This window comes from Periplaneta americana, chromosome 15, assembly GCF_040183065.1.
Source record: "Periplaneta americana isolate PAMFEO1 chromosome 15, P.americana_PAMFEO1_priV1, whole genome shotgun sequence".
NCBI classification, from domain to species: Eukaryota; Metazoa; Arthropoda; class Insecta; order Blattodea; family Blattidae; genus Periplaneta; species Periplaneta americana.
Genome location: NC_091131.1, coordinates 49245761 through 49268686, shown reverse-complemented (window position 1 = coordinate 49268686; position 22926 = coordinate 49245761). Strand labels below are relative to the sequence as shown.

General features: G+C 32.0%; 1 protein-coding gene across 2 annotated transcripts in view; it reads left to right on the top strand.

Annotated features, from left to right (window-relative positions):
- LOC138714871 (transmembrane protein 272-like) overlaps window positions 1-22866 on the top strand; it is a 35328-nt gene extending 12462 nt beyond the window's left edge. For both annotated transcript variants that reach the window (XM_069847092.1, XM_069847091.1), the window contains exon 6: window positions 795-22866. In XM_069847092.1, the coding sequence (XP_069703193.1) occupies window positions 795-979 (185 nt within the window). In that variant the 3' untranslated portion in view covers window positions 980-22866. The remainder of the gene's footprint in view (window positions 1-794) is intronic.
- Window positions 22867-22926: the final 60 nt, after the last annotated feature.

The following is a 22926-nucleotide window of genomic DNA, read 5'->3' as shown; positions in this document are numbered from 1 at the left end:
CCTACTAAAATAAATGATCAGTGGAGAATTAGATATAATCAAGAACTTTTATGATAAATATAAAGAACCAGACCTTGTTGTTTTTATTAAACTTCAAATGCTAGAATGGGCAGACCAGAACAGATACAAAAAAAGGCCCTAGAAGCCAATTTACAGGGAAGGCCTAGGAAAAGTTGAGAAGATTGTATAAAGAAAGATGCTGCAAGCGTACTTTAGTGCTGCAACAGGAAGCTGGCTGCACAAAATAGTATCAGTTTGAGGCAAAAGCTGCTGGGAGGCTAAGGCTCGAAATTGAGCTGTTTCGTCATTGGATGGATGGCTGGGTAAGTGGTTGTGTGCTGGTATGATACATGGTCACCACTAAGACCTAAGACAACACAGGGCGAACATGAGACGAGAGAGAAGCATTGACTCCTGGAAGGAGGGAGATCAATTTTCACTTCCCAGCTGGGAATTGAATCTGAGTTTTTTGGATTTTTTTGTTATATATGGAAACACATTGAAGAACATTATTATTTCAAATAGTGATTATATTAATCGAATCACAGCATATATCATAAGAAAGTATGTGTAATTTAATTAAATCCATTTTTTAATGACAGGGTGGCTTTTCTGGCAGTGGATTGAATTGGATTGATTGAAACAGATCAATATTTTTTTTTTGTTGAGTTGTCCATATTTTCGATTGAATGAAAGAGAAGATAGAGAAAGGAGTAATTTTAAACACAAAAGCTTTTGCTGTGATATTTTTATGTTATTCGAGAATATTATTAATTGCTCTGTATTGCCTCTAGGTTCAGTGTGGGTGTATAAAGAATATGAACCAAACTACGATCCATTGCGTGGCAAGTATTGCAACCGAACACTGTACCTGTTCGCCTTTTGGCTCATCACGTCGGTGTACATCGTGCTGGGCATCATCACAATGTGTTTGTGCAGCATTAGTGTGGCTTCTATTGCATTCCAGAGAGACGTCTAAGTGACAGTAAAATTGAGTCTCTTAAGTTATATTTCCACGCAGTTTTTCTTATATATTTTATATTTTTAGTATAATGAATCAGTATTGATTCTTTGGAAATATGAGTTACAGGAGTCTTTTTTTTTTTTTTTAAATCCAATCGTGTTCTTCCAACTAGTAAAAAGAAAAAGAAAAGTGTCTAGTTGAAATAAAATAGTACTTTCTGGGACTCTTCTTCTCTTGAGAAGGTTTCCCCTCTGGGTGATAAATTTGTATGGAGAATAAATTTATTGAGAAGAAGCAATTGTTCCTCATGCCAACTTAACATACATTGGACTTCTGTATTTCATGTTTTTAAAGGTCTTCATTGTGGCAATTTGGGGATGCAGTGATCTTTCAGATGCATGAAGTATGAAATTTCTGGAATTTATCTCATGACAAACAATGTTTAAGTTATATTTGTGTTTTGTGCCATGTTTCAATATTTGTTCCTGAATAAATATATTTTTGTTGCATGTTATCTGAAAAAACTTATTATTATTATTATTATTATTATTATTATTATTATTATTATTATTATTATTATTATCATTATTATTATTATTATTATTATTATTATTATTATTATTATTATTATTATTATTATTATTAAGTTGAAGTTCTTTGTATGTGTATTCTTTTTAGGGACATGCTGATTGCAGTTTATTTCTTCATATTTTATGTTGAATTTGCATGCTTGGTATTGTCTGTTACCTTCACTTCATGACCAGCTTGATAGAATGTCTAGTGCTGGGCGTAACATTCATGAAAAGTGAATCAGAGTAAATCTTTTCATGTATGTAGTTAATTGCTATACAGGGTGAACAATAAGTATGGAATATTGTTAATAACTTCTTAAATTTTAATTTGACAAAAAAAAAAAGTTTTATACAAAAGCTGTTGGAGATTAATCATAAAATATTATCATACCGTTGGTCCAAAAAAGTTGGTTATTCAGGTACCATATACAGAGTGTGACAATAAACTTTATTTTTTAATTGGCACCCTATATTAAAATTTATATAATCCGAATTTCCATTATATTTTATATATGAATATGTAGAAATTTTACCCATTCATCGGTTTCATGTCTCTTAACTATTTATTAAACTTTTTTCGTGGACTTCAAACTTGAGACAAGTATGTATGTAAAAATCATGTTGAGTAAGCCATAAAACTAAACAAAACACTATGACTGACCAAACTTTATCACAGATACTCAAAATGAGAACCATTCACTGCTATACAGTATCCCAGTCCATCACGAAAACAGTCCATTTTAGATACAAGATTGAGCAAATCAATCTTATAACTATGAGGAAGACAATGGACTATTTTCTTGATAGACTGGGATATTTTTTAGCTGTGAATGGTTCTCATTTTGTGCATCTGTGATAAAGTTCGGTTAGTCATAGTATTTAGTTTAGTTTTATGGCTTACTCAACATGATTTTGCATACTTATTTGTCTCAAGTTTGAAGTCCACGAAACAAGTTTAATAAATATTTAAGAGACATGAAACTGCTGAATGGGGAAAATTTCTACACATTCATACATAAAATTTAATGGAAATTCGGAATATGTAAATTTTAATATAGGGTGCCATTAAAAAAAAATAAAGTTTACTATCACACACTGTATAGCTGAATAACTTACTTTTTTGGACCAATGGTATGATATTGTATGGTTAATCTCCAACAGCTTTTGTATAAAACTTTTTTTTTGTAAAATTAAAATTTAAGAAGTTATTAGCAATATTCCATACTTATTGTTCACTATGTATATGTATCTATATATTTTACACCAGTTAGCAATCAACAGAAAAGGAATATTTTCGTAATACAACTTAATAGATTATTTTACTGTAGATTTTGCTAGAGAGATGAAGATACTGAGTATATTTCCTTGTTCAAGAAATATAGAGTGCGTAACTGGAGATGAAGAGTAAGATGGTTTAATATAAGCTTTAATTTATGTTGAAACTATCCGCGTTTAATACAACTTTGGTAGTCTCTGTTGACATGACAAGAAGTTTCATCAGTCTTAAGTACAAGAAATTCATTATTGAAAAATTAATCCAGAGATGAGTTGAAAATCACTTACTTTTAAAAATAAACATGACGTTGGAGCAGTTGAAATGATGAAAACATAATGTATGAAGTAAATGTAGTGTTTATTGCATATAGATTTTATGGTTATTATTTTCTTATTAAAGTATATCACCCACCTATGACTGAAACCAGTGAGGATATATATCCATTAATTATTTTTTTATTCATTTGCTTTTTTATTTTGTTGGTGCTTATGTTATTTTTAGTAGAAATTTTCATAAAGTTGAAGTTTTTTTACTAGAAAAAGTAGTTAGCTTGGAAGCAATGATAAAGTTGCATATTTATAGTACAGAAGTATTTATTGTTTGGGATAAATCTACAATACTCAAAAGAATAACTGAATTTTATTCAGTAATTGTCTCAATTTATGTGCTTAACTTATTATAATAATATTGCTACAGCCCTTGTTTATGTTTCCTTGTGTCTTGACTGTTTTTTTATTATAGAACTAGTTTTAGTATGGACGTTTATGTACTGATTTCAATATATAATCTATCTATCTATATGTGTGTCTATGTCTGTGTAAATTTATGTAATGTATGCACTACAGCTTATAATTATTCATGAAAATATATTTTTTACGCTATCATACATGTTGAATGTTCACTGCATCTCTCAACATTCACATGCATATTTTCCCAAATTCGTCATTTCATGTTGTACAACAGAGTTGCTTCCACGTGTATTAAGCTTATTTTCCTTCATTAGTCACATTTGTTAAATCAACTGAATTTATTTTTTGTTTGTCTTTACATTGTTAACATCATCGAGTTACAATGTCAGCAACGATCATAAGCAATGAAGAAAACTTTTCGAATATGTGTGGTGCAATGTTTTGATGTTTGTCATCCCTATGCTCTAGTGTTTACCATGCTTGCCTTGAACCTAGTATCGCAGGTTCACACTTGGTTGAGGACAATGAACTTTTAGGGGGAAAGAATCTTAAGTGTGACTTTCATCATTTGAACTAAATCTGATTGACTCTATAATTTGCTGTCTATAAGAGATACCTTCGTGCAAGAACAAATATGTATAATTAAAGCAAAGTTCTTTATCTAGTCCTGCCATTACTTTGTTCTCATCTCTTGGTAAAAGTTGTGACTTGAAGAGAGATTGAAAATATGTCTTCTTTCAAAATTATGATTGGTCTGCAGACATTTGTAATGGTACCTGCCAGCATACATGTACAAAGTGCAAAAATTGAAAATAGTGTAGAATAAGCCGAGATCAGTTGAAGAAAGGCAGTAACTTCATTGTCAAGTATTCATCATTGGAAACTAACCATTGATGTTTCGTTGTTTAATTATAAAGATTTTTCTGTATATTCTTATATTGCTTTGTTATTAGTGCCAGTTCCGAGAATTGCTTTCGGTTATGCCCTGTAATGTGTTTTCTCAAAGAAATCATGATGGTATGGTAATCTGGAGCCAGATTAGCGAAAATGGTTGGAATAATGCTAGGAAAATGAAAGTATACCAAGAAAAGTTACCACAGCACATTGTCACTAGTTTCTGATACTTCCAGGCAGGTTATCTAAGACAAACTTGGACTCTGGAAACTGTCAGTGTCTAGAATTCTATTTCTGAAGAGGGGGCACCTAAGGTGATATGCCTTACACCCAATGCTCAGGTGGTAGGTGAGGTTTGCGACTAATGAAATTGAATTTTGGTGTGAAGGAAAAGAGTGACTGGCTAATTTTGCCAAAATCTCTATTTTTCAGGAACAAAGTTCCTTTACGTGTTGTAAATCTTTGACATGGAACCCCCAACTCTACTTTTCTTTCATAAGAATGCATGCTAAGGATATTTATCTCCCTTAAAGCCCATTACTCTCAACTATGTTTTAGCCTTTAACTTCACACTTAGGACGAGCATGGTAAACACTTGTGCACTTACGACAACTGTTACCTGATGTTTACAACTGAACTACTAGAGTGTAAAACCTGAGACACTAGCCAACAAGTAACAATGCAAATTATATAGTATGTAGTAATGGGAGAAGTCGAATTTGAATGAAACTGATGTATGTCTGAATATTGGCTGTTATGTCTGGGTAAACTGTTATGATAGGCATTTCGGCATTAGACACTCTTAACTGTACTGCTGCCCCAAGAGACGTGACCATGGACCTATTTGTTTCTACTTAAAATTTAAGCTTTTCTAAATCCAAGTATTTACTATTTTCATTTTGTGTGATTCTCCGATAAGCAAGTTGTAATATAATAATAATAAATTTGACTAACCGTCTATACTTATCTAGTTTGTATTTGGATTAAACATTAACGTTTTCGGCACTTATGTGCCATTTTCAAATGTATGGATATTGCCTGTTACATGATCAAATAGATACACCTTGTGTGTGATATACGTGGTATGTATCCTTGACGATCTGTCATCGTTTGCAACATATATAAAAATTATTAAAATTAAAACACTTATTAAATTTGAAATCTATTCTAATCTACATCTACAATAAAAGTCCCTTGTTTTATGTAACAATGTGGTTATCTTGAGGTTGTTATCACATGTAGTACCTATGTTGTTAAAATGTTTTTGAGTTACACTGTGTTGCACATATTAAAATGTTAAAATTCTGTTTGTTATATATTAACACACCAAGGATTCATGTTGTTTCACTTACATAAGTCGAAGCACTTGGCAAACCGAAGGAAAACAACAACAAACATCAATGTAACTGATTTTACGCAACATTTCATCATGGTACAGTGCTTCGACTTATGTAAGTGAAACAACATGAATCCTTGGTGTGTTAATATATAACAAACAAATTTTAACATTTTAATACGTGCAACACAGTGCAACTCAAAAACATTTTAACAACATAGGTACTACATGTGATAACAACCTCAAGATAACCACATTGTTACATAAAACAAGGGACTTTTATTGTAGATGTAGATTAGAATAGATTTCAAATTTAATAAGTGTTTTAATTTTAATAATTTTTATATATGTTGTAAACGATGACAGATTGTCAAGGGTACATACCACGTATATCACACACAAGGTGTATCTATTTGATCATGTAACAGGCAATGTCCATACATTTGAAAATGGCACATAAGTGCCGAAAACGTTAATGTTTAATCCAAATATAAACTAGATAAGTAGAGACGGTTAGTCAAATTTATTATTATTATTATATACAAGTATTTACTGCTTAAAGTTATGGTGTCTTGATCTTTGAGTTTGCAAAATTCACAATTCAAATCCTGACTTAGGGTGATGCACATTAAAGTCTGTCAGAGATGTCAATGCATTACCTGGCTCTGCCACAGAGAAGACTGGATTTTGTGACTACTGCTTAGTTATAGACTTTCTCCTTCATGTTCTATTAGTTTTCATCTGTCTGGCTTTTCTCTTAAAAATTATCCAAGACCCTTGAATAAGATGGTATACCCTTGAGCTCATATAAATATTTTGTTAGTTCTGAGAACTCTTTGCAAATACGTGAGATCATGTAGACTTTACCTATCTCAACCTCCCTTTTGTTATTATCATTGTAGTCTCTAGGACTTTTCGTAGTTGTGTCAGTTGAAATTGTACTTGACTATAAATAACCAACCATATATTCCTCATCTACCTACTTAACAAATGTAAGTCTACCTCACAGTAAGGTCTGCAGTTTTCTATGCAGACTGTACTGATATTTGTCTGCAGTTAAAAGAATAGATTCAATTTCTGTTCTGCTTTGAGTTACTGCTGTTATTGTTAGACAATTTCTAATTAGACAAAACAGTGCATGTAGGCAAGACAATTGTTTAGTTAAATTATAGAACCTATTCAAATTCAGTGATGTGGAGATATGATAATGGAATGATAGTACTGGACTGACCATCTTCTGCACGTCCACTTCCACTGCTTGCGGGTCTTGGGCAAGTGAGGCCGATTAACTGCAGTGAACAGGAGTCATGAAGTCCGCAGTAAAACTACCTACAGTTTATTACGTAAGTTATTACTAATAAACACTCAAAAAATCTTATGCAAGTTTGTAAGCTTCATAACAAATCTCATGTTAGGAATCAAACCTGAGATCTTTGTAGGAAGCCATCAACTGATTGAACAATGGCTGAATCATTACTGAAATATTTAGAGAAAACATACCCAGCAGTATATTTGTCCACTATATATCGTACAAGATCTGAACCCAGAATTTCTTGAGAGATGACTGGGAAATTATTGAAATACTTATACAAAAGTTGCACAATAGCCATTTTTTTCTTTGCAAATTTCAGACTGCTGAAGATCAAATCTGTAATTGTTTCTGAGAAACTGTCAACTGAGTTATAGATAGGTTTGGAAGCACTCACTTGATCTGTAGAAAACTAGAATAGCGAAATAGGAATAATCTGCATGTGACCACAGTGTATCATTGTGTTTTGTATCTGTATGCAAGTCTTGTTTAGTGTTACCTCATTCCATGCAGCAACCTGCTGCATTGTGTAGCATTATCTACTGAGGAGCTTGTGAAACTTCCCTACGTTTACTAGGATGTCTACTGGCTGAAGGAGTCTGATCATATAGTTTGTTTGCCAAACTTCTCTCTCTTTTATGTTAAAATGCATGAAAGTTAAATATGACGGCCAGTGGACCTTACTGACTCAGAATAAATTGTGTAGCGTAATGCAGTGTTATGATGAACACTGTCTCTTTTGGAAACATTGTGTTTTTTCATGATGATCTTTTTATATTTTTTCTCCCAGGTTTATGGGATTTAAAAAAATAGAGAAGCTGGGATGCTGATAGAATATTGATGTTATTGTATATAAATAGATACGGCAAGTGAGTACTGAATATTAATATGACAATTTTATATTGTTAATACACTTCCCATATGCTTTTTATTCCATTCAACTTCAACTTAAAAGATTACACATTTTGATAATATTCTATATTACTTATCGTCATTTTTAGCTATACGAATGTTTAATTTGGTCCTAGCATGATTGCCTGAAACCATATTACCATCCAATTACAGTAACAAGTATCAGTCATTCAGTATGTAATTTTAATAATGATGCAGTTTTGTTTAGTGAATAGTTACCATATCCAGTTTAGAAAATATTTGCACAAATACTGTATATTAAGATGTTGCACTAAGTGTTTTATTAAGCAATTGTCCATTTCATTTTTCCAGAAAGAGGAACTATTGTAAATAAAATAAACTGAATTGAGGACTTGCATGGCTATTTCTGTGTCTCGTTAGTAATACAAAACATCATGTCTTTATTTATACAAACTTTTATGTACCATATTTATTTTTGTCTTTTTATTTTGCTTAAACAATGCTCCAAAATATTTTTAACTCCCAATTTTTCTAAATTATATATCCATATACCAGACGTTCAGTTCTGGTTAGAATGGAAAGGATTTAAGTACATTAATCTTATAATTCTTGCATGTTTGTGTATGTATGTGTCCATGCCTACAATTTTCCTAGAAATTTCTCATGTTTGAACAAATTCTGATCAAACATGCAGTTTCAATCATTTGATCATTTGAAACCTCAATCCTGTAAATACAATTCCTTCAAGTCTAAAATCTGAGCTTGGGAGAAGTTATTAAAGTTATGATTGGAATGGGGAAAAATTAAAAGTATAATTTATTTGATTTGCTTTAACAGTTAATGGACGTTTTCCTTGTAGGTTGGGCTAGGTCACAGATATAATAAGTATGAAAATTAGTTTTGTGATATAGTTTTTTTGACATTGGACTTCTTTATTTCAAATTTATAATATGTACCGGTACCTAATGTAAATTAGTGTGATATTAGATATAATTAAACATTATTAATGCTAATCATACATTTCGTTGTTTATATTGTGCTTTTTATTTGTCATTAATTCTCATGTGTGTTCTAAACAATTGCAGAACATTCTTTGTATACTTCAAATAAAAAGAAAAATAGTGAGGTTCTGAAGTCTTACAGACACCAGCAAAAGATATTTTACTACAAAGAAGGCTACAGTAAGTAAAACAAAATATATACTGTAATAGAGAAGAACAGAATAAGAAGAATCTTTTAAATAAGAAATATAAAGCCATTGATAAATGTGCTGACAAGATTAAACACCCAGAAGAACTGTGATAGCACTTTTCAGATTGGAAACAGGCTTAGACGAACATCTTCAAAGAATGGGATTAGTCTCAGGAAAAGGGTAATCCCTGTGCGAAAAGGGTGTAGCTTCAAACAAGAAACACCTGTTACACTGCCTATGACTAGACCTGGGGAAAAAGGACCGATAAGATCTAATGGAACCATACTGGGAAGCACGAGGATTACTGGTGTGAAACCAAACTCCAGCCATTTGAAAACAACAACAACAGTAATATATTCTGAAGAGTGCAGAGGAATAAATATATTGTTATCCATATAATTATCTCTGATTATTTCTTCAACTGGCTATTAGGAATAGAAATATATTATCTAACCTCAATGAACATAGATTTTAATTTTTTGTCAGATGTGATTATATTGAGGCCATAATGAAGAGAGAAATTTATTATCAATTGATTTATAATTAATAGTTTAGCCTAAAAAGTAGTGAACAATATTTAGATTTGTTCGAAAATTTATAACTGTCCACCGCAGAAAAATAAAAGTGGCTCAACTTGAAAGGAAATAACATTGAAGTAAATCTTTTCTTTTTTGTTATTTAGTATTGTCATTTTAAATTCTCAGGAAAAACAAAATTTTTACATGAAGGGAATCACTTTTAGATTTTGGTAACCATTGATTATTGGTTGAAATGAATGTACTTATTTCCTTTCCATCATGTACCTACCTATATAACAAAAAACTTTTTGGTTATATACTAAATCATCTGGACATTTCAGTTGTCACAGAACCCTGTTTTTTATCTCAGTAATGAATTTATTTCATATTTTGTCTTTGTTTGCAAATTAATATACTTGAAAATTGTACTGTTGGATGAAATGCAATAATTATAAATGAAAAGTTTATTTTCGAGTTCACTAGAAATACTAAAATATATATTCGTTTTGTGCAAAGAAAGCAAAATAAAGTAATTGATTATTATTTGATATATTATTCAGAGGACCAGCATTTTGATACTATACACACATTACTTCTTTTCACAATAAATTGTCCTGTGTGTAATTTTTATTTTTGATAATGATGGAATGTACTTATCGTCAATACAGCATAGTTGAGTGGAGTACAACAAATGAGGAAGTGTGTATGTATGGACTGAATGATTCATACTGTATTTATATTGAAATTGCATGGTTGTGTTCATGTGGCTTCATGAGACTGATATAATATCGATTGTTTTTACTGTAATTATTATTTACATATTTCCATCCATATGTAGAACCTGTAAGTGAGACTGCATATCTTCTGTTGAGCCATTATAGCTTTATTTTACATTACTGGTATATAATAAAAAGTGTATTGGTACTGTGTGAAACTGTAAGTGTCCATTATCCAATTGCCATCTGCGCTGTTTGTACTGTAGGTTAAATTTAATAACATAAATTGTCATAAGTCATGTCTCATCTTCTTTTAAGTAGGAGTACAGATTTATGTTTTGTAATATTAAACAATTTTTCTATTCTGACTGATTCTTTGACAAGTGATTGAACAGAACAACAAAATGGTGATTTTAAGTTAGTGTCCACTAGTGATACTTTAGCAAGTGATACTTAGCTTATGAGTGAGATGTTTATGGCAGCTGAAATTTTGAAATCAATATGGTGAAAGTACTTACGTAATTGTTAGTACAATATTTTGTTTCATACTGTATTACATTTACTTATTTCTAATTAAAATAACTGTATAATTAATTTGGAAGAAGTAGACATACGAGAATATTGAAAACAAATGACTGAAACTGTTGTTGGATGGAGAACATTAGTTTTGTTAATGGATTATTAAGAAGGCTGTGAGCATTGTTTCGGAGACAATTGAAACTGATTTGTAACACTTCATGTGGGCTATTCTGTATGCTATATAAATTTCAAAAGCCAAAGAACATCCTATAGTCTAGCTTTATATGCTTTTATTGAGGTTACTGAGACATATAGGTAGTTCTGTTCCATCGAAATGTAATAATACTTGGAGGTTTGTCAATACAGAAAAACAAAATCCTTTAATTAACTAAGTATGTCAAGCTCTGGAACTTTCTTTCTTCTCCACCCTTACAGGCGTTGTCAAAGCATCTTAAGGATACACAATGGCTTGTCTTGAAAAGAAATTATTGAACATTTCTGAAGAGTGAGTTCACAAATATGCCATATCTCATAATGCTAACCTTTATTTGTTTTAATTTGTTAGTTTGGAGAACATTTATTTCGTTCACATTAAACTTTCAGATCATAAACCAGCTGTCATATTTTGCGAATTATAAATCTTCATCTACTCGATTAATTGTTTTATTTGATCATTCTGCTCCTTTGTCTGGAATACAGAAGTTGTTTGTGCAACTTTAGGAAGGAGATTGACAGTAAGTCGTATGACTCACCATTCAGCTGATTCTAACATTATTAAATTTTATTCAGTCCATACTGCCTTCATAATTAGTAAGTATTATTAGAAGCTATAATCTGATTCTTGACTTAATGTTAAACATTTGACCAGTGATTTTTTTGTGACAAATATGATCTCTTGTTCGCTTGATATCGTGGCGAAACCAGTATTTAAAGAGTGGGTAGACGGAACGTAGTACCATACATTACTATGTTATCATTGGAGAAAATTTTATTCTTGTTGCTAAGGGACTTTTAAAAAGTCGCTAAATTATATTTAAACAATTCACAATACAAAAGTTTAATTAATTTTGTCACTGAAAAATTGTTGAAAGTAGATAAAATCTAGCTTAACTAAATTGACAACATTGACTTAAAGCATGAGAAAGTCTGAATATTCCTTGTTGGTTGCTATGCTTGGTTGTGAGATATGCTCCTAGTATGGAGGGGGTTGTAGGCTAGAATTTCTTCTGCCATCAAAGAATCTTACGTAAAATCAATTGATTATCTCGATCACACCAATTCCAGCAGAGAAATTTATTGCAGTGTTTATAATTTTCAGTCGTTAGAATTTTTTGGGTAGGCATTGCTTCAATTTTCTCAAAGTAGCTTTGTCGCTGTGCCAATGTACATCCATGTGTAATTGTTCGTTCCTTGCTATTTCATAGTGCGCAACATTTTTTTGAAAGTGAGAGTTATATTTGTGGTAATGAACAGTTGCTTTAGTGATCTGTTTTAATATTTATTATGAAAATTGTTGTTACAGTGGATCAAGATATGCATTCTCACTTTGTGGTTCATTGTATCTAAGGATTGCTCTCATGCCTATTAATGTTAAAATTTCATACTGCTTTACTCTTATCCATTTCCACTGTCTTTACATCAGTCTCCTGCCATACAACTAAGACTCATTACCAATGCTGGTGTAAGCATGAACAAGTGGGTTGCTTAGAATAACATTGTAGTATTACAAAAAGAAAATCACAGTTTAGTTGGTTTCTAAAGTATTCTGTAGTTGAAGTGAGTTTTATTATACAAAATATTTTGAGCTCTTCATATCTTGAAACTTGAGACATTACTCGTATATTATTTTTGTATAATGTTACAACGTACTTAAAAGGCTTTGTAATATTATATAGTCTGCTCTTGCGCTGTTTCAATAGTATAGAATTGCTTCTGTTAGAATTTGTATGTCCAACTCTTATCTCTTTGATACTGAACTGGTATTGGTGTAATTTCATGTGACTGGAATGATATGAATCAGTTGTATAATCTTGCTACAGTTTTATTCTTAATTTATACGAGTCTTGAAAGATAGTGTATATAATTTTAGAAGGAAAGATCCATTATATTACTTGGCTAAAGAATTTGTTGCCATATTTTAGACTGTTCATTCTTAAAATTAAAATAATTTTTGTGTGCATACTCCACCATTGAAAGTGGGTCTTTGAATGACAATACAATGGCATAAACAGACTGTTTCATATAACTTAAACAGTGGTGCAGTGTTATAAATATCATGGCAGAAATTGTGTGGAGAGGTAGTGATGGAGGAGTAGAGCTTAAAAGAATAATAATAATAATAATAACACTGTTAATATTAAGTGGAATAACTAGAATAGCATTTTTGAACTTCCTATAGATGTGCTAACTTCGATCCTAATTATAAAAATGGTAAATGTTTTCCCTTTTCTCAGTCTTGTACAAATGTTACTGTAGCTTTCACACGAATGTACATCACATTTTATTATTGCTTTTGGGTCAGGGTTCCCCAAATTACGGTCCACTTGCGACCAGTTCATAATCTGAGAGTGTATTTTGTGATTCTGTCAGACAGGCCATCTTGTATTTGGTTTGTGTGGGAATATTATATTTAAAAAGGCGTTAGATTTCTTATCAGTTGTACCTCGAACAAAGACATAGTTTAGACCTTACTTATAATATACAGATTGTATGCCTTGAACTAGACATAATCTCTCTCGCATTCTTACATTTGTTCTGTTTCTCCTTCACTTTGCATTCAGCTCAAATAACTGGCTGTGTATTAATCTCTATTACATACTGGCTGACAAAACCGAACACTCTCTCTTAGAATGATCAAACCGAAATAATAATTGACAGATAAAATGAGAGTAACCCATGAAAACTTGATTTATTACCATCTTTGCCCGTCATAAATCTTATCTTTAACCTACCAGGACTTGAAGCTTGCTATCTTATACGGATAGCTGATGCACTAACCATCCATATTTGTGCTGTTGCAAAAGTCATACTCTCATCGGCTTTCAATCATCAATTTACTTCTAAAAAAAGAGGTGAATGTAAATGCACTTTTACCAAGTGTTCTGTAATATAAATGACACTGAATATTTGTGAGGCAAATAGCAGTGCGACAATTAAACATGCCATCGAAGTAATAGTACCAGTACGGTATTTGTACACCATTTTAGAGTGAAGAAAAAATTTATATTTAGTTGAGAATTTATGTTCATTTTAACATATTGGTATAGTGTAAAAATTTGGGATAACACAAAACTGAGCCTCTCTCATGAATCTCGATTAGAATGAACATAAGAATTAGATCTGTTGGGGAAAATAAAACTGCTTTTATTTTCTTTTATGAGAATAGTGTTTCCTTAAAACGTTGGATTCTTCTAATGTAGTAAATTTGGAAATACTTAAAAAATAAACTGTTCTATGCAGTTTTCCTTAGTTTGAAGGTATCTTTTTCACAGAGGTTCTTTACAAGTGTCACTTGACTGCCATGTTTGGCACAGCCACTTCCTTTTATAATGACGAGCCATCTGTCACTAAATTGTTACATACTTTCGTGAAGGAAATTAGAAATGTACACACCTGTTAGTTACAGTAGGTATTTTAAATCATGTTTGTCTGTCTGTTGGAGTTACCTAAAATTAAATGTTACGAATTTCTTTCCTGATATTTTCTAACTTCTTCTAGGGAATGAGGATTATGTGTCCTCAACAGATATAAATAATATGGATTCAAGGAGATGTTTGAAGTCATCAAACTATGATTCATATGCAATCACCAAAGAAGACTTAGTAACTAATTGTGGCCATCAAGTGACTAGTAGTGCATGTCGTGTCATCTGCATAAATAATGCATAATTCTCTTCCTCTGTCAATTTGGAAAAAGGAGTATCATTATTGAAGTAACTTAAAATAAGAGGAGTCCAATGGTCTGATGAGCACTATTCACTACTATTGTCTGAATTTTTTAACGTACAAATATGTATAAGGGGACAATGAAGTTTTGAGTAATTATTTCTTCACAAAGATGCCTGATGAATGTTCCAGAAATAAACACTCTATGTTATTGATTATACTCCAGTTTCTCAACATTCCTACGCAACTACAGACAGATGGCATTTATTATGTCTTCTGAACTTTCGAACTTATCCCTATCATTTGTTGACACCGCAGCCACTAACAGAGTAAAATGATAGTAGGGAAAAAAATATCTCAACTCCTGTTAAATTTATAACGAATTTCCCTGTACTTAATACGTGTTAAAACAGGTGCAATCGAATATTCTTGCAGAAATAATGTAACCTCATCAATTGATCAGTAAGTTGTAATTTTCTTGCTTATGATTAAAATTGTTTTGTTCATTAATCTAGCACCTAGTTGAAGTATACATGATTAAACAGTTACAAGATGTACTGTATGTGAGGTTCAAAGAAAGAATCCAATTGAGTGGAGAGCATTGGTGAAAGGAAATCCGTTTGTATTTTATTTTATTGGTCATGTCTAAACTATAACATATGTACAAATATGAAATGACATCAGCCATATTCATACCTCGTGAATATGTTTGCCAGAATTGTGAGTCTGGTGTGTTTTGTCAGAATATTTGACACTATTTAGTAGTTTCATCTGAATTTTGAGAGACTAAGCCACAAATTACAAGTCCACTGTTTTTATATTTAAATATCATTTCTTCTTCTCCCTAATATAAAATGAAATAATAATAAATGCTGCTCAACAATTAAATTTCTTGTCGTTTTATGAATTTAAAGTCTACAAGTATACATTATGAAGGTAAACAATTTATTTAATAGACTCTCTTTATAATGGTAATGTATCAGAAACAGAGGAGGAGATATTAACAAAGTCTTCCATAGCCAGTCAATATGCACAGAAAAGCATTGGAAGTAGAACAGACGTCTATAGAAAAACTATAAAAGAATTGTCATTTGTTATGTATTAAATTATGTACATAGGCAAGAATTCTTCGTGAAATTTCTTCTTAGTTTTACGTTTGATAGATTATACATAATCATTTTTGTATGTTAATATTAATCTATCTTCATTTGTGGACTTGTAAAAATTGTGGTGTACACGATACTAGTAGATGTACTAATTTAGATACATTATACAAATACACTTATGCTGTTCATAGTTAATTTCATTACAGGTGCACAGATTTTAAGTGTCTTGGGGCATAGCATTGTTGCTTTTATAGTGAGAACTGCAACATTCCAAGAAATTTAGGACACAAAACTAAGAACCTTGCATATATTTGCCAATTTTAATGCTTTGGAGAGTATATGTAAAAGTATGTATTTTGATATGATTGGTTATTCTCAATTTCAAGATTGTGCTTTACTCTTGATTTTCACTGTTCTTTAAAAACTTTGTTAAAATAAATACAGGAAACTGTTTATACAGAGTTCATCCCAGTTATGAATCGGGTAATTTAAATAATATTCTTTTGCATTAGTGATGAGAATTAGAGATGAATTGGAAACAAATCTCAGAAAATTAGGATGCTTTTTATTATTAACACGTGGTATCTCTTCTTATACTGAAAAATTTAAAATAAGTATTAAATTCATTGGTAGACCTACTTTTAAATTTCATCTGTATATAAATATAAAATCTTGTGATGCTGCACAAATCAAGTTATAACTTTTCATGTAAATGCAGATAGGTAGCATTTTTATATCAAACAATTGTTTTTGTCGTGCTCACCATGTCTGTCATTTTGCTCGTAATGAATATTATTTAATTTTATGTTAAAAGTTTGAATTTGAAGCACAGAGACATTTTTATGACATGAGGTGAGAAAATGGAGGGTTACTGGCAGGCCGCTCCCTGCACAGTCTGTGATGTGCGGGCTGTTAGAGGTACGGCGTATTAGATCCTCAGTTGTCATATGGCATTCACTCTAGCCACAAGTCGTGTTACAAAAGTCTTGATTCTCCAAGTGTACAAAGTTAGTGTATAAAGTTTAGTGACTATTGTGTATTTAGGTAATGCCTACCAACAAATTCTCATTGCGTGAACATGTGTGTATGTACAATGCATATATAAAAGGCAAACAAACAGACCTGTGCCTTCTGCTGAAACAATTAGAAGACTCTCTGAAAGATTTAAAGAAACAGGCTCAGTGAACAATCGAAAATCAAATAGAAAATGTAGTGTTCATACAGAAGGAAAATTACATGAGATTGGTGAAAGCCTAGAACATATCCCTCAAAAATCTCTAAAGCATTTAGCACAGGAATGTGGAATATCTCAGTCTTCTGCAAGAAATGTAATAAAATGATTGAAACTGAAGCCATATAAAATTTCAAGACTGCAAGCATTAAGACACACAGACCCTGATAGCAGAGTGCAATAGATTAACTAAAAGACTATATACGAGGAGAAATCAAGGGGATCAATGATCAGTTGTGTGTGATGGCAAATGGGAACCATTTTCACCAATGACTATGAGCATAGTAAGTCCAAATTATTGAACATTTATTGTTAGTACTGTTATGTATTGTAGAAGTACTGGAGAAATGGTTATGCGCTTGCCGGAACTCATGCTAGCAGTGGGCCACAAGTCAACCGCCATTTTCTCACCTCACGTCATAATAATGTCTCTGTATATATGTCCCTCGGGCAACAGTTGATTTGAAATCCTTAGGTAAATTAGTGCAATCGGATCTATTTTCTTGCCGATTTTTCGTATATAACAAACAATATGCCTACGAAATAAAATACCTACTATAAACTCTATGTGAAGTTAGCTGTTTAGGAAAAATTATATAAGTGACATAAGAGCTACTGTTTTTCACGAACTGTCTTTAGTATACTTTTATAGGCATACTATAGTAGCCTGTAGGTAAGAGATACTGTTTTTCATAAACTGTATTTGGTATACTTTTATAGGCATCATGCACCAAGGTACTGAGTAGCCTATAGGTTCTTTACAGCAATGTTAGTGAATCAGGTTCTCTTTCCTAGATTGTCTATACAGTTTTATTAAAATTCTACTTATTGAGGCTTTTTTATTATTATCGGGGTTTACCCCAAAATATATGGTTCTTTTGATCTATAACACAAGATAGCAAGGTCCTGGTTCTCCAGTTAAGGCACCACAGAGCATCAATTCGTATTGATATCCAAGGCAGGTTCGAACCCATCAATGTGGCTTTTACACAGCAGTAAAGCTGTTGTTTTTATTGATGCTGGTGTTTCGTTAAAATTTCTGGAAGTTAATTGCAAAGTACTTACAGTGTAATATACAGTGAGACAGTTTACATAGTTCGCATTAAATTCTTTATTTCAGATTAAAAAAATTAAATTGTTTCTTGAGAGAAGGTTTTGTAAAATTATATCTGTCCAATTTTTTTTTTACATTTCCTCCGAGAATTTATGAGCATGCTGTTACTGGCTTTTGGACGTTCAGTTTCCTGTATTATTTTACAAAATTTCATATTTTGAAATCATCAGTTTCTCCTCAACCTTTAATAATACTGTGTACTGTGACATATTCGAGAAATTTGTATGCTGTACATAATAAATTTTCTTCAGGTATCAGGGTGTCACATGTAGCAAAGAATCTCTGATGGAGCATGATGAAATATGTCTAATCTTTAGAAAGTTCTCAAAATATAAAGTTATGTTGTTGGTATGTTTGTATAAGCTAAAATGTACAGAGTGAAGTGGAGTAAGAGCAAACCAAAATGTGAAGCTAAATGCTAAGAACAATGTTTGTATGTTTTTAAAAGTATTATAGTATAAATTTTCTTCAATTTGGGTTGGAAACTATGCAGAAGTGTATAATAGAGGTTTGGAATGGTTATGAAACCAGTTTGTGATCTTTCTGTTCTTATCGCATTTGGAACACTAATAAGGCACATGAGTTCATTTGTCTGTTCTGAATCTATATAACTTTTCAATTTCTTGAATTCCAAATAGAGTAGTTAGTAGCAGGAATATGAAAGGCTGGTACCGTACATGGTTTTTATTGAAAACTCAAAAGAAAGAAAAATATTTTATATCTGAAACTTGTCTTTTGTATGCTAGGTACACTACTACATAACATACCAAATTTATAATTGATATAAATATTTATTTTCAAAAAGGAAATCATTTCTGCGCATTTGCTGAACCTTACTGACAATTTCGAAAAATACAATTCCTTCAGAAAATTTTTCAGAATTAAGGTTGGTATTAAATATACACTGTCGGACAAAAAATTTGGGACACTTGAATTTTACTTTGTATTTAATATGTCACCAATATGTTTTAAATTGTGATTAATTTAATTATACGATTTTGAGTGTAACATAGGCTGAAAACGAAAATGATTATGACTTCATACCACCAACAATTACCAACAATAACTCACAATCTAACAACATTTTGCTTATGCAGAATGTGACAACAATGGGCATTATATTGTTGGTAATTGTTGATGTTATGAAGTCATGTTAATTTTCTTTTTTTGTATAGTAAGATTATAATCTTATTAATCACTACTTAAAACATATTGGTGACATTAAATTCAGTTATAAAGTAAAATTCGAGTGTCCCAAATTTTTTGTCCGCCAGTGTATTTTATAATATAGCATATCTATTTTTTTTCGAAAACGAATGTTTTAGCAGCATATTTTATGCTTTGTATCAATCTAGAGAATAAAAATTACCGTGCAAACTGTTAGAAAACTCTGAAAAAGGAGAAAAGAAGCAATAGTTACTTATTCAAGAGATGTTTTAATTGCATATACCTTCATGGCCTGGTTGGCGAGTTGGTATAGCGCTGGCCTTCTATGCCCAAGGTTGCGGGTTCGATCCCGGGCCAGGTCGATGATATTTAAGTGTGCTTAAATGCGATAGGCTCATGTCAGTAGATTTACTGGCATGTAAAAGAACTCCTGCGGGACAAAATTCCGGCACATCCGGCAACGCTGATATAACCTCTGCAGTTACGAGCGTCGTTAAATAAAACATAACATTTAACCGTCATGGTCAGGTGAAATGGGCAAGGAAAGAAGAAAGATATTACAGCTTTGCTAAATTTTTATATGACGAAATATACTCTTCTGACTCAATCATTAGCATTACGAAAAGAATAGTGGTCAGTCATTTTCAGACAGGACTAATGCCATTGAAATTTTGTACGTGAAAGTTCTCTGCAAATTTAAAGAAAATATTCAGCACATCCATTGTCAAAAGAGTTTTGAAATCAGTAATACACTGCGTCACTTTGTCTCCAAGACAGAATACTAATTGATGTTCTTTTCCGTCAGAAAATCCACTGTCAGATTAAATTCATTCGTAATGTTCTGCCTAAAGTCAGGTCTTTCACTGCAAACCAAGCATTCTCCAATCTTTCCTATTTTCTACCTTCCTCTTTGTCTCTTCATATGATCCATATATCTTAATGTCGTCTATCATCTGATATCTTCTTCTGTCCCCGAACTCTTCTCCCGTTCACCATTCCTTCCAGTGCATCCTTCAGGGCAGTTTCTTCTTAGTCAGTGACCCAACCAATTTCTTTTTCTCTTCCTGATCGGCTTAGCATTATTCTTTCTTCAACCACTCTTTCCAACACAGCTTCATTTCTTATTCTGTCTGTCCATTTCACATGCTTCAGTCCACACCTGTGGAGTAACGGTTAGCATGTCTGACCCCGAAACCAGGTGGCTCGGGTTCGAATCCTGGTCAGGGCAAGTTACCTACTTGGTTGAGGTTTTATCCGGGGTTTTCCCTTAACCCAATATGAACAAATGCTGGGTAACGGTGCTGGGTCCCAGACTCATTTCACTGGTATTTTCACCTTCATTTCATTCAGACGTTAAGTAACCTGAGATGTTGAATAACCCACTAACCCACATGCACCATTCTTCTTCATATCCACATTTCAAATGCTTCTCTTAAAAATAAATATAACAACAATCAGTGCCTTATGGACAAATCCGAAACGGCACAACAAATGTATGAAATTGATCATAAAATAAATTTGTAGAGTTTCTTCATTCTTCAGATTTAACTGTTCTTCATTCATAGAAAATACAAAGATGCTTTATGTAGTGTGGTTTTGTGAATGACACTGTCAGCCACTGCAGTTGAAGTTTCTTCCCAACGTAAATGAAAAAGGAGTGGTTGAAATGTAAAAACCTCAGCTGAATAATGAAGATCCAACCTTCAGAACACTATATTTGCTATTTCACCAGCAATAGAAAAAGTCCAGTCCAAATTTCTGTGTGAGATTAAATACTACCAGGAAGTGGCAGACATGTATCTGTTATTAGCTATGAGTAAAATATAATAATAATAATAATAATAATAATAATAATAATAATAATAATAACAATAACAATCTTTCGGTAAACAAAATATGGATGTTTCAGAGTCTACCTAATATTTTTCAACTTCTTGGACTGTAGTCTGTCTTTTTTCTTTTACTTGTAAGAAGTTGAATACGGTATTCTCCAAGACAAGTTCTAGCCTGATGATGAATCAGCCAGTGGTGAGGCTTTCACTTTGAAGTCTTCTGGACAGAATTTGAAATGGTATTTCGTCCATTTTGTATATACCAGTAAAAGCTATTGTAACATAACTCAGGTCTTATTGCCTTGTTAGTTGAAATTGACTTATAGCATGAAGTTAAGGCTGAGTCTTGTGTAAGATGGGCTGTAAGAACAAAATAAGCATTTACTCCATTTCACTCCAAGTTGAGTTTCATTTTGTTCATGTTTCAGTTTTGTTTAATTAAAATGGTAGCCAGATTCTTAGGTTTGAATTTACAGTGATCTTGTACAGAAACTGATGATTGATTTTGTTGTCATACTTATTCTAAATGACGTGGAAAATAAGGTACATTACAGCAATGCAATTGCTATAGGTAGTGAAAACTAGATTGAAATGGCTTTTCACAGTCATATGAATCATATCTCGTTGAATTATACTTTAGATGGCTGTTTGGATAAGTCATGACCATGACTTGGCTGTTAGTATTAGGCCTAGTAGTGAATTGAAAACAAGAGTAACTTTCTAACTTGAAGGAAGGGGATCACTGCCTTAACATATACAATAAATGTAATTCATTATGTGCGTATTTGCACTCGACCTTATTAGCTTCGTTTCTGTAGAAGTACCAGTTATGTGTGTGATAATGTTGTAGCTACATGACTGAACTATCGAATCTCCTCCTTTTTATACACCTAAATACACTCAAATTTTCTCAGATCTTGAAGATTGCAATCATTTGTACCTGTTATAAAAGAAAGTAAATTTGAAGTGTTATGATATACCTCCAAATTTCTTCTTCGTGTATATAGTGTGTCCCAAAGGTTTTCAGGTTCAAATTTTTTTACTAAACCAATTTTTGTATTCCATTTAAATCCACTCTTTATACGAGTAATGCCTTTATGAACTGTCCAAATTCCCCACTAATCTTGAATGGAGAGACACTTTCATCCTCTGAATGAAGCACAGTTTTTAATGTGCTCCGATAAAAAGAAACTAATTTATTGAACCTTTGTGACATTCTGTAAGAATCTACTGGTATATAGCAGGCCTAGCTTCATTTTATATACATTAACTGTAGACATTTGTGACTTAGAATAATATGTTTGTGGAAATGACAGCTCCATTATAATTGTTCCCAGCTTTTGCAACATCAATCCGTCTGTTAGAACTCATATGTCACTTTGAAATGATTGCTTCTTCATGGTGAATGTTATTTTTTTTTAATACATTGGGCTTGTTATAATTTCTTGTTCGATCGGTGATTAAGTTATTATTATAGTTTTGTTTTGCTTCCTGTAATGTCTCTACTAACCTAAGCCACGCAGTAAATAAAGTATGATAAATATAATGTAAATATTTAATATTTGGTATAAAAGCTAAGGCAAAGTCACTAGAAAGTTAAACTCACTATTGTGCAGTCTTGTTTTTTATTCCTTGAGTTAATTATATGTTAATAAAGAATTATGTACAATTTTATATTATGCCTACTTCTTTTTATTAACCCTTACAGTTTTCCTCTGTGTCTATTTTCTGATC